The sequence below is a fragment of the Salmo salar genome, chromosome ssa16 (genome assembly GCF_905237065.1).
Source record: "Salmo salar chromosome ssa16, Ssal_v3.1, whole genome shotgun sequence".
Taxonomy (NCBI): Eukaryota; Metazoa; Chordata; class Actinopteri; order Salmoniformes; family Salmonidae; genus Salmo; species Salmo salar.
Window position 1 is genome coordinate 70102038 of NC_059457.1, and position 13874 is coordinate 70115911.

Below are 13874 nucleotides of genomic sequence, written 5' to 3' on the forward strand. Positions count from 1 at the left end.
GTAGGAAAATGTACAGTACAAAGCACTTAGTCTTTCCATAAAATACCATGTTGAGGGGTTTCCACTAGTTACCAAAGCCACAAAGTCGAAATTGGCTATATAAAGAAAAATTGAAAAAATAAATTGCTTTTGGTTAATTTAAAGTTAGGGTTAGGTATAAGGTTAGCAGTGTGGTTAAGGTTAAGTTTAAAATAACATTTTAACAAGATAAATTGAAGAAATGGGCAGGGTTTATGATTTTGTGAATGTGGTAACTAGTGATAACCATGTTGAGGGCTTCACATCAATATACCTTTATCTTTATTTTTCTCTTTCGCCAAAGAGTCCAACTTCCTCCTCAGCGACTTCTTCCTTTTCTGTCCATCTGAGAGAGAAAAATAAAGAAAATAATGAAAACTGTCAGTTATCTGTACACACTGATAACAATCCACACAATGACCTGCTTTCACATTAGGTGATCTTTTTCATAAGCATGTATGTCGGCCATTTTGGAGATGATCAAGTCAGTGGCTTCAAAGAGCATTGGTTATCAGAACACTGCAGCGATAAAGATGACAGATGAGTGTCTCCAGCCTCTGGTCCAGTGGTTTCATCAATAGAGGATCAAGAGGAAAGAAACATAGGACATTCTCATTTCCTCTTGATCCTCAGGCTTTCCTGTGAAGAGGGATTATTAAGGAATCAGCCAATCAGCATTCAGGGCTCAAACCACCCACTTTATAATAAGGAATCAGGGCTCCAGTTCACCTGAGCTCAATCCTGGAAGTGAAACTTAACCCTGAGAAAAGTAGAGAATGTAAAATATATTTTATAGCATATTATTATACTATTATATCAAGGTTACAGCACACCACTTAACAAGAAAATATATTACCAGCTGTGGACTATTTGGACAATTTCCCATCATGCTTTGAATTAGTGTGGATCCAAATACGAGTTTCAGTTTGAAAAGGACTGAATCGTTATGAGGAAGGGAAAGAAGTGTTTTGTCAGCTGTCAACAAGATCTATGACTCTGAGCAAGAACTTTGATTCATGCACAGGAAACCTCCGGCAGCTTGGACCAGGGGTTGGAACTCTTATTGGAGAAATACCTCAAAACTGTGTCTATAGCCAGAGCACCTCTAATCAAACAGTCGATTGATCTGTCTTCAAAACAGTTGAGATGTTATTAACTGGGCACACACTGGTTGAATCAACATTGTTTCCACGTCATTTCAATGAAATTACATTGAACCAATGTGGAATAGATGTTAAATTGAGATCTGTGCCCCGTGGGTATGCTCTTTAATGATTGGTTTATAATCTTAACAAGGATTGTTTTTTTCCCCATTGACTCAGTCAAATCTGTTCTTGGAACAGGTACACAGAACAGGTTGCTAAGAAACTATGCTTCGACATATCTACAGATCGTTATGGAATATCTAAAGACAGAGTATGAGAGAACAAGAGTGAAGAATAGAAAGGGAGCGGGAGAAAGACAGCGGGGGGGTATGAGACAGAGATGCTATGACAGAAAGGGAGCGTGAGACAGTAAGTGTGTGACAGAAAGAAAGAGAGAGGAAGGTGTATGAGAGAGAGAGAGAGAGAGAGAGAGAGAGAGAGAGAGAGAGAGAGTGAGAGGAAATGGTTTGGATTCTTGTCAGTTGACTCGGCAAAGTTGGACAGCAATCCCAGGAATCTCCAGTCCTCTCTCTCTTCCCCACTCCAACGACTCGTGAAACGAGCCATTTGCTTTTCTTTTCTCTATTTTTTTTAAGGATCTCCGGGCCTCAGCGAAACACCGGCTAACCCAACCCCAGGCGCAAGATAAACAAAACCCACAGTCAGTGTGCTGAAATATCTCAGTAACACATGCCTGAGGGGTTCTGGAATTCATAAGGAACACAGACAAACGCATTAAATCATCCGGGGGAGAGGTAGAACTTTTGACTGGAATGCACGCCCTGGCTAATATACAGCTCTCCACAGAGCATGACTTAGAACAGAGCAGCAGGTTACGGCCCTGCTGCTCTATGGTACTGAGTGGAAAGGGCTACACATCTTCATGCGTAAGTGTCTTACTGACACTACATAAGACAGGAAGTTCAAACCAGAGTCTTCTAGATGTACTGTATAGGAAAACATGTGTACTGAGGTTTACATCTCAAATCATAAGTGCTTACAGCTTCCCCAAACACACTCTGTGGAGGGGAAGTTCACGGTTGTCTGCTAGACAGTTTGATGTTGGTCTCGGAGAGGTCCAAGGTGGATGTTGATGGCATATGTTTGTGAAAATACTTGTAGCATTGGCACAGGGACAGACTGACTAGCCACATGAACAGACAGACGGACAGGCGGATGGACGGACTAGAAAGGAAGACAGACAGACGGACATTTACACACACACACACACACACACACACACAAAAACACCTCGATTCTTTACCTTTGGGGATGGTGATCTGACAGCCCAGGTCATAGTTTTGATGGAGCCTGTTGAAGGCCACCTCCTGTAGCCAGGTTCGCTCCAGCTCCGAAAGGCTCTGGATGGCCGTCGGCGTCAGCCGTACACTCCGCCCTGACAGGCTGTTCCAGGTGAAGTCACCCTGGGGAGAGATTTTTATTCTGTCACTCGGCAGAGGAACATTTGTTAGCTACCGGAGCTAGTGGCTAGCATCGGCTGTTCTTATTTAAAATAGCTATCTTGACAGTTGGTTATAGCCCCTAAGACTACCTCCACTGTTACCACTTTCATCGCTGATACCGTCACCATAACCTGACCGTGTTGTCATATTTTCTGTTCGAAGAATGGGTCTGCAATCACTACAATTGACCGTGATGCCCATAATGATCGAAGGCTGGTTGTTTGTAAAGTTGCAACACCTTGAAAGGTATGGACAAGTCTCGACTATCGTCACAAACAGATGCTACAGTATCGGGACAGATTGTCCTTAGATTCAAACCTCTACAGCTCAACCCAAAGCATTTTATGCCTGAGTCCTAGAGGCGCACTCCTTAACTTGAAAGACAAGCCCAGGTCAGTAAAGCTGATGGATGTTTAGGCTTTTTTTACCTTTATTTTAACAGGGACGACATAATGAGACTAGCTCTCAATATGTGTATACAACATAAATATACACATTATACCCAAACTATATGAGTAACCTTTATTTAACTAGGCAAGTCAGTTAAGAACAAATTCTCGTTTACAACGACGGCCTACACCGGCCAAACCAGGACGACGCTGGGCCAATTGTGCGCCGCCCTATTGGACTCCCAATCACGGGGTGCCTGTAGTGCTCCTGCACATTGGCTAACCGGGCTATCTGCATTGTGTCCCACCCACCACCCACCAACCCCCTCTTTTACACTATTGCTACTCTCTGTTCATCATATATGCATAGTCACTTTAACCATATCTACATGTACATACTACCTCAATCAGCCTGACTAACCGGTGTCTGTATGTAGCCTCGCTACTTTTATAGCCTCGCTACTGTATATAGCCTGTCTTTTTACTGTTGTTTTATTTCTTTACCTAATACCTTTTTTGCACTATTGGTTAGAGCCTGTAAGCAAGCATTTCACTGTAAGGTCTACACCTGTTGTATTCGGCGCACGCGACAAATAAACTTTGATTTTATTTTATTTAGTGACGCCTCTAGCACTGAGATGCAGTGCCTTAGACCGCTATGCCACTCGGTATATACAGTGGGCCCTAAAATGACTGGCACCCCTGGCTGGCAATGCACAAACAATACTTAAAAAAATATAAACAATATAATTATAGAGATAAACTCAAAATACCAACGTGAGAAATAATGTACTTTATTCATGTTTCAATGGAACCCACCAAAATCATACAATTATTTAATACAAAATACATTTCACCAAAATCAAAGTTTCATAATTATTGGCACTCCTCATTTAGTACTTAGTGCCACCACCTCTGGCAAGGACAACAGCATGGTCTTTTCCTGTAATGTTTGACAAGGTTAAGGAACACATTTGGAGGTATTTTGGACCATTCCAATATGCAGAGCCTTTCAAGATCCTTCACATTCTTGGGTTTGCGCTTATCAACTGCCCTCTTCAACTCAGCCCACAGGTTTTCGATTGGATTGAGGTCCGGCGACTGAGATGGCCATGGCAGAACATTGATTTTGTTGTCACAGAACCATTTCTGTGTGGATCTTGAGGTATGTTTATGGTCATTGTCTTGTTGGAAAGTCCACATATGGCCAAGACTCAGCCTTCTGGCAGAGGCAACCAGATTGTCAGCCAAAATTGCCTGATACTTGGTGGAATTCATTATGCCATCAATCTTAACCAGTGCCTCTGGACCTCTGGAATTAAAACAGCCCCAAAACATCAATGACCCACCACCATATTTCACCGTGGGTATGAGGTGCCTCTCCTTGTATGCATCTCTGTTTTGACGCCAAACATGCCAATGCTGTATCTGACCAAAACGTTCAATTTTGGTCTCATCTGACCAGAGCACCTTCTTCCAATCATAATTTAAATGACGTTTGGCAAACTCCAAGCGCTTGTGTCTGTGTCTTGGGGTCATTAAGGGCTTTCTTCTGGCAAGCCTTCCAAAGAGCCTGTGGTTGTGGAGGTGGCCTGCAATTCTTTCACGGTGATTCTTGGGGGATTTGTTGCTTCTCTCACGATCCTCCTCCCTATCCTGTGGGGCAAAATGCATTTGCGTCCTCTACCTGTGAGGTTTTCAACTGTTCCATATCTTATGATTTTTTTTTACAATTGCCCTGACAGTGCTCAGTGGTATATTCAATCGTTTGTGGATCTTCTTGTAGCCGTTACCAGATTTATGAAGGTCTACGACCATCTGTCCCTTTTGAACTGCCAGTTCTTTTCTTTTCTTCATGGTGTTGGATGACAAAGGGATATTGCATGCGTGTTACCTCATTTTTATACCCTAGTGAAAAAAGAAGTGATGTTATGGCTCAATATAGTTCCTTAACACTTAGATAAACTTAAATAAGTGGAATTTAATTCCTGGTTTAATTTTGGTATATGTTATTTACAATAATATTTAAGGGTGCCCTTAATTGTGAAACCTTGATTTGGAGGACATTGATTTTTAATTAAATCAATAAATGATTTTGTTGGGTTCCATTGAAACATTAATAAAGTACAGTATTTTTCACATGTTGGTATTTTGAGTTTCTCTCTAAAATTATATTGTTTATATATTTTTAAGTATTGTTTGTGCATTGCCAGTCAGGGGTGTCAGTAATTTTGGAGCCCACTGTATATACAGTATATATACATAGCGGAGCGGACAGTATTGTATATGGCAGGTTAGGGAAAGGGGAGGAACGAGAGTGGATGGCTTGACTAGCAGTCAACTCAAAAAGAGCTTCATGATGAACTCATAAATCACCTCAATCCCTGGGTCTATGGTTCTACATTCCCCTCTGTCATCCCTACAAGCTGGTGAAGAGAGAGGACAGAGATAGAGTACTGATGTATTAGCCAGAGATCAGAGCAGGTCAGCATTTTTCATCATGAATCTTGTTCTGGAGGCAGCTCTGCAGAGTGGTCACTAGCTGGCCCACAAGTCTTAAATCTGACACACACACACACACACACACACACACACACACACACACACACACACACACACACACACACACACACACACACACACACACACACACACACACACACACACACACACACACACACACACACATAGTCCTCCTTGAACTGGCCTTAGTACGTCATAGAACTTCATTTAGCTTGTAATTTGTTCTTATGCAAGCCTAGTTTTGTGCAACAACTTTGAATTCACTCCTGCTTAAAGGTACAACAATACCCACCTTGTGCTTCCAAAACGCCCCAGCCAGCAGAGAGGAACAACAGCATCATCCACCAGAACAGTGAAAAACAAGGAGGTGGAAATAGAAGAACCACACAGCTGTACTAAGAGGACAGAGGCATCTCACCCGCCCTGATACTTCCTAGCTAACGAGCATGCAGAGGAACAGCCAGATGCACTCGCTCCAACAGTTAGTCGTTAGCGTCTAGCCCTGTGTGGATGAAACCACAGCAGTGTTGTTGTGAGTTCCCCACTTCACTGGTGGTGGCAGGGAGCTCGTTCCGTTCCAGTCCCCTCCACTGGTTGCACACACACAGCCGTAAGGGGTGAAGGGAAGGGGGACTCTGCGGTTGAAGGGGGGGGGGGACAGCTGGAAAAGCAGGGGCTGCTACTCTCTTGAGCTGTTAGACTTGGCAGGGGGGCTGAATGCGATGGCTGAGCTCCAATTCCCCCGAGTCCATCTATGGATCATGTATGGAATGGCTATGGAACGCTGGTACCTCAGAAATGCTGCTCCCTCCTCACCACTTGGGAGTTCTCTTCAGACTCTTAACTCTAGTCTCTGTGAGCACATTTACAATACAGTAAACAGGAAAGCCAGTTGACTTTGACAGTGCTTAGTGTACACAATTTGTTACAAAACAATTCAACATGCTTGTCAGAGACAAGGGGTCAAATATCTACTATGGCTGCTCCCTTAACCTCAGGAAGAAAAATGATCGTGTCCAATGTTATCCTCTCCGCTGTACGTACTGTAAACCTTTGCCAGAGAACCAATCAAAATTGGTCAGTTTCATAATCGCTGTTTTCACACTTGGCTAAGGACTACAGTTGACTAGGAACTACATCTCCCAAACCTGTTAACCATCTCAACTCCTGCTCCACCCCCGAGCTCTGGGGCCCACACTGTCCTCCACACATGGCCTTCTCATTATCGAAAGACAGGGTCTGACCAGGCTGCCTCCCTCCACACTCTTAGTGTGTTTTAAACATCTCTTTTTCCACTACTCACATATTATCATATCCACTCTGCGCCTGAAAACATGTTTACCCTTTACACAGGTAGACCTCATGGCCAGAGATACTGCTAATAGGACTAGTACAGATTGTCACTCAGAATGAGTTGTCCTCAACACATCAATTCCATTTGATTTCCCAGTGAAATCAGGAAATCAATTCAACTTCCTTGCCAATTGCATTGAGCTGAAATAATAAGCTTACTGTATGCAAGTTGACTCTTACCTTGCCTTTCAGTAGCGCATTGTCATAGGTGTCAATCATGTTTGAGCTTGTTTCAATAGCGGGATGAGAATAGAATTGTAAAACGGTTGTGTACTGCAATCGAGTAATTCCATTTGCTTTGAACATCTCTATTCAACCAATCATCAGATGATGTGCTTGAAAACACTTCCTGTTATCTAACTATAATCTTATTCAGGTTGCCATGCTGCTGTGACTAATCACATCACTTAACAATTTGGCTTATGTAATTCAATTTCTTTGAAAAGTGTGAAGGTCTCGCAAGAAGAAAGGTTAACTGTAGCATACCAATGACTGTCATGTAGGGTAGGCTATTACTGTACTGTGATTTACAGGACACGTCTACAATAATGCCTTAAGGCAGACTGACAGTTCGTTAAACAAAGTATAGAATGTATAGAGGGAGGATCAACATCTTAATCTAATCATGGCTATTCCAGACTCTCAAATCCGAGCTGAAAAAAATCGATTGACTCATGACAATATTCAACCTAAAGGTTCTGTTCTCTCCAAGATACCTATGTGATGTATTGTGTGGGAGTGTTACTGTTTGTCAGGGCAGCCCTTTTCCAAATAGCTTTGGGATGGCTCGGCTAATAAGGTGGGCGTATGCGCCTTTTTAAATCTGTTCAATGAGCGAGGACAAATTGCACAAATTGAAGCAAAAGAATATGTTTGTTTCCATGGCAACGTATACACAGAGCCTCAAGTGTTCCGGGATATGCAGAAAACATCACCATGGCAACCCTCGAACGAATGCTCAATCGCTAAACTTGCACACGCTACTGATCTCACTGAATGGACATATAGTAAAGAAAGTGCATCATCAGTTGAATCAATGAGCATGTTTTCATATTACAGGACCAACTTGAATGTTCCATCCGCTCTCTCTCATTTCTCAGCTAAATGCAATGACCTAAAATCATCTTCAACAACTCAGCAACCATCAGCAGTAGTTAACTGCACAGTAATTTCAACTACATCATACAATCGAACATTTCGTGGTGATTTTCATAACACGCCGTCTGCATGAAAATCTGTAAATTTAAAGTTGGGAAGACACAATAGCCCTGGTTGGCACTCTGCCAAAGACAACATGTTCCTCTCTCTCTATTAGATTCATTTTATTAAGACCCTGGCGGGTACAAACCTACTGCTTTAATTGAGAACACATTCATCTGATCCAAAGGACCAGAAGAACCTGGGCCCAGAACTGAGGTGTAGGATGTCACTCTAGGGATCAACACACAGTCAAAGCCTATAGGTGAGAGCATAGAAATAGAGGTACACTCAATATGGCCGCGGGAATGTCGACTTGAACGACCATTCTAGTCATTCTATTTCAATGGGTGAGAGTGTATAAAAATAATGTTAACTTGAATAGGAATCCTCTGATATGACTGTATTGACAACACATGTCCATAGTGTTGGTTGCAGGACAAAATATCACCACATCACCCATTAAACCACAGCAAACAAACAATGCAGCATGCTCTGAACCTAACTAAGCAATTCACCAGTCAGATGAATTAGTGGGCCACAGGAGGTTGGTGGCACCTTAATTGGGGAGGGTGGGCTCATTGTAATGGCTGGAGCGGAATAGGTGGAATGGTATCAAATACATCAAACACAAGGTTTAATGCCATTCCATTCGCACCGTTCCAGACATTATTATGAGCCGTCCTCCCCTCAGCAGCCTCTACTGCAGCGGGCCGATGCGTAACCTCGCTTATGCCAGGACAATAATAGGTTATTGGCACCGCTCTGGTCCCTTTCAAGTGGTTTCATATGCACATGCCTGTACAGAATCATGTGAAGTCAAACTTTAGAATGAGAATCCAAACCTTGCAAATGAACCAATTTGATCCATCTACAGGAACATTTGAAACAACGTGATGGTTTCTTATGCTAAAAGGTACAGTAGGCTATCACTCGTTATACAGAGTATTAAAGGAGCTGTATACATCATACAATAAGACAACCACCTCATATTGCCAAGTGAACTTTTGCTCAACCTTTCTTGCACCACTGACCAGTATGCTACAGACCTCATTTGAGGATTTCTTATTATAACAACAACCCCATGCGAATGTGATCGTGAACGGATGAAATCAGTGACAGCTGACGTCCCTGTCATCAACTCTCGCCCCTCTAAGTTTCTAAATCCATTGTTACTGCGCGTGTATTCTATGTGGTATTATTAAATAGAATCCAATTCATGTAAAAACAAACCTTAAAACAACCCAACACAAACATATCCACACCACAGAGAGAGGACAGGCCCTTGGGCCCTTGGGCTCCATTAATACAAAAAAATAATAATCTCAATGGAGGAAAATGCACTCGGTCCGCACATGTAACTAACGGCAACATCTGTTCCCTTTGAAAATGACGGTCGGCTCTCCAACCCTCTCAGATGAGGATAGCACATCGCACATCTGAGGACGAAACATCCCAATCCCAAATAGGCCTCCCAATCCCAATTTTGCATAGGGATACCGCCTGATAACGTGGCCCAGGAAAAAATATTTTTGTTTAAAAGAGGGAGATGTGTTAAGAGATTGCAGCAAAGGAATGTTCCTTTTTACCTCATTGTTTTTACTCTTTATGTTTTTGTTTTACAAGTCCCGTTGACTCTAACGGGGTAATGGATTACTCGTGTAGCGCTGGAACCACACCAAGGCTAACATCTGCTTGTAATTACAGCGCCACTGGGCTAGCTAAACTCTGGTTGGCCTGTCAGAGACAAAGGATTGATGGACCCCTCCACCTGCCGCGGTCCATCCGTCTCGCTGGCTGAGAGAAAATAGCCCGGGGAAACATCCTGATACGTCACCTAGCAAAAGTCAAGTTATCAGAAGACAACTGGGGGGCTAATGAGGACGATCATATATCATAAACATTCAGTAAGAAGCAAAAACATGCCTAACTATCCTAGCACATAAATTGTGAGCCTTCATCTCATCTCGAGCATGGCTGTCAGGGAGAGACAATATTCACTGCAAAATAACCACGGTGAAGCAGGTGAGGTAACTACCACTGGTCTAATCAACAATTACAAAATATTTAGTGTTTCAGGGGATGGTGTGCATCCAATGTACTATTCTAATTTGCAAATATGTGGGACTGTGACAACACACATGCTCCAGCTCGTAACCAACATGCTTGCTTGCTAATCAAGTGGAGGGGGTAGATAGATTAGGTAGATTATTTTGAAGACATTTGGGTAGCACCAACTTAAAACTGTAACGACATAAGAATGTGTGCATTAGGGTAACTGAGTTCAACCCTTGAGGTTGAGGGTATAGATGACATCATTGTTACATAACGTATACAGTATAGAACCAAAACAACTCTGGTATCAAGCAAATGTGACTGTTAAGGAGAGGTTGTAGACATTACCCCAGTCAGGCCAGTAAGACAACATGGGTTCAATTAAATCAAAAACACATTGGCCCTATTTTTCTACTGACAAATTCAATCACAGAATGGTTTATTACTGTAAAGTTTTATTAGTGTAAGTTAAGTACTGTAACGTTTTCCTTCAGCTATAACTTTATGTGTGTGCGAGTGGCCCGTGTGTGTGTGTGTGTGTGTGTGTGTGTGTGTGTGTGTGTGTGTGTGTGTGTGTGTCATATATTATAATCATATAACCTCATGTACAACTAAACCACACCTCCTCCCACTGCTCTATTCAGCATGACCCAAGATCACTCCCCTCTCTCTCCTTCCTTCTGTCTTCTTCCCCATCCCCCTGTCCATCCAGCCAACCAGCCCGAACACTAAGGGGCTCTGGTGCAAGCGCTCCCTGCTCTCTCTTCCCCTACAGCCGAGATCACCACCGCCAAAGAATGTGTGTAATCTCCCATGCATGCCAGCAGGCAAATACTCTAGCTTTAGAGATCAACAGCGCAGTGAGCTAACGAACACCCTTAATGATTCCAATACCATATGCAGAGCTTTCAATGATTAGTCAATTGGGGGAAATATGTGGAATAATGTGCCATTTTAAATGTGCAATTTTACTTGAGTGCTGCTGCGTGATTACAGCTAGAGGGGAAGGCAGACCTTTCCTCGACTCTTGGTGATTTGGAGCCTTCTGAAGAAGTAGTTGCGACCTCCGAATGGCCGCACAATAACAAAAGATGAAGATGTCCCAGCAAACACGTAAATGTGAGGCAGGAATGCAAAGAAGTGTGTGGCGCTGGGTATTAGTTTCAAAACTTGAAAAGTGGTAGCCATAAACATCAAAAATACATACAAATTGTGACTGTATGTTCTCACATCTCCTTATTCAATGTCAAGGGTCAATGAATGGATACATATTGCTACAACATAGCATGACTACTCTTTGTTGCCCCGTTTTCACCACTGCATAGACTGTCAGGGACCTGTGTCTTTTAGGGAAATTGATGCATAATGTTGAGGAAAAATACCAACGAAAAACAATCTTTTGGTATTTCTTTCATTAGTCCACTAGAAGCTGGGTAGACAGTGATGGCTGAGTTCCTCCCTGGAGATCCACGTAAGTAACTTGAATTTCCGTGCCAAGCTCCCATTGACATCAATGCATGATTTACACAAACGTCTGAGCTACACACGCATTTCTCCAGTTAGGATTTGGCCCTGAATCAGGAAACCTTGAAAACATAATTTGTTATGTTTTTATTTTTTTACTATTATAGCTCACGTTAAGAATGTCTCCATTTTCTCTTGTGGGCCTGTCAATGTCTCAAAGTAAATATGATGTAGTCGAATACGTGCATATCATACGCAAAAGCACCTGTGTCAAAATACTTTGACTAATCACAGAACAATCAAAACGATAACGAGTATAATCGAAAAATCTCTCTGGTTCACACACAAGCACATTCACACGGACGGCCGCACATATCTTTTCATGCATACACAACCAAACACTCTCTCTCTCTCTCTCTCTCTCTCTTTGCTGAACACATGCATATCGCAGCCTATTGTGTTTCAAAGTCGGCATACATCTCTGACCTCTGCCCTGGGAGCTGCACACTGATTGGCCACTGGTCATATAAGGTACAGTCCTTTTTCAAAGGCTCCACAGCTGCAGAAAGTATTCCATCTCCCCTCATTTGCTGCTTCTAATCTACACAGCTAGAAGCTCCTGAGTTAAGGCAGCCAGGGCAGTGCCATTCCCCTTTAAAGCCACCATTATAGTAGGATGTACACATATTTATTGACTGGAGGGAGGAAACCCTAAAGTCCTAATAGTCCCACTTTAAGACAGCTTATGTAGGTTCCCTGACACATAGGTTGATTGATTTTGCTTCATACTCAAGCGCTTGTTACTCGAGGTATGCACAAAAACTGAAGAGTGTTTTTTCCGGAGTTAAAGTTATTTTCCTCTCGAGTAGTCAAATTAAATAATTTTAGAGTGTAATTATTACCAGCGGCCGCTAGAGGGAGCACAAATACAGATTCAATGCTATTGGAGTAAAACAGCATGACCACGCCCACTAATGTTGGTTAAATTTAGATTTTGCCGCCACTGTCCATTTGCAAGTGTTTCGCGAATGGAAAGAGTGGACAGATCGAGAGCGAGGATCCGCCGAACATCAGAAGTCATTCACAGAACCACAGAATTTCTTCATTTCTAAACTTAATTAGAATTCCAGGTAAGTTCACTGTTATTGGTTAACTTTGTGTGCAAATTGAAAATGTTGAGCAACATTACAGCTAGCTAGCATTGTAGTGTAGGCTTACTGTTACTGCACGATTTGCATAGTCAGATGCTAATGTGAGAATCTAGCTAGAGCTAATTAGCTAGCTAGCTATAGTAACATTAAGTTATATCATTTTTAGTGGTTTATGGACAGTATGTACGCCCGGTGGATCGGTGCATCACCTGCTTTAAATGTTCAACAGAGCGGTATTAGCTATTATCAGAAGCTAGCTGACTTTACTGACTACTGCCAGCAGGTTAGTCAGTGCAACATGTGTTTTACTCTGAAAAGCGAGCTGTTAGCAGACAGTTAGCGGCAGTTGGTCTGTGCTACATGTGTGTTTAACTAAATTTAGAGCTATTAGACAGTTTTTAGCTGCAGTTTGGTCGGTGTGACACGTGCATTTTACTCTGAACTTTAGAGCTGTTACCGGTTGACGATTTTTAGCTGCAGTTTGGTCGGTGCAACACCTGCGTTTTACTCTGAACTTTAGAGCTAGACAATTTTTAGTTCCTATTTGGTCGGTAAGACATGTGCGTTTTACTGTGAAAAGAAAGCTGTTAGTAGACAGTATTTAGCGCCAGGCAGGTCGATGCAACCCGTGTGTTTTACTCTAAACAGAGCACTGCTCTCTTGTAATTTTGGCATATTTGTGTTAATGCAATTTAAATTAACTTTTTTTCTTGTCATCAAGGATGCAGGCTGTAGGCGTGAAGTACAGGGATTGTCAGAAGTACATTTGTTATGAGGGGCAACTGACCTTCAAATCCTTTTTGGATTGTGGTGAGTGAAAAGTTTCAAATTTCACACAATATCCTATGGAACTGTCACGTCCTGACCAGCAGATGGAGCTGTTGTTGTAGTTTTGGGGTCAGGACGTGGCAGTCTTGTGTTCTGTGTTGGTCTTGTGGCTCCTAATCAGGAACAGCTGGGGATCGTTGTTCCTGATTGGGAGTCATATATGTAGGAGTATGTTTGTCACTTGGGTTTGTGGGTAGTTGTTTTTACACTGCGTGTATAGCCTGTAAAACTGCTACTGTTGTCACCGTCATTGTTTTTTCAAGTGGATGCTTTACTCTTTTTTTGGTA

General features: G+C 42.4%; 1 protein-coding gene across 4 annotated transcripts in view; it reads right to left on the minus strand.

Moving 5' to 3' along the window:
• LOC106574411 (rho GTPase-activating protein 6) overlaps positions 1-13874 on the minus strand; it is a 106716-nt gene that overhangs the window by 21770 nt on the left and 71072 nt on the right. For all 4 annotated transcript variants that reach the window (XM_045697644.1, XM_045697643.1, XM_014150285.2 and 1 more), the window contains 2 exons: positions 2428-2587; positions 293-364 (listed from right to left, as the gene is read on the minus strand). In XM_045697644.1, the coding sequence (XP_045553600.1) occupies positions 293-364; positions 2428-2587 (232 nt within the window). The remainder of the gene's footprint in view (positions 1-292; positions 365-2427; positions 2588-13874) is intronic.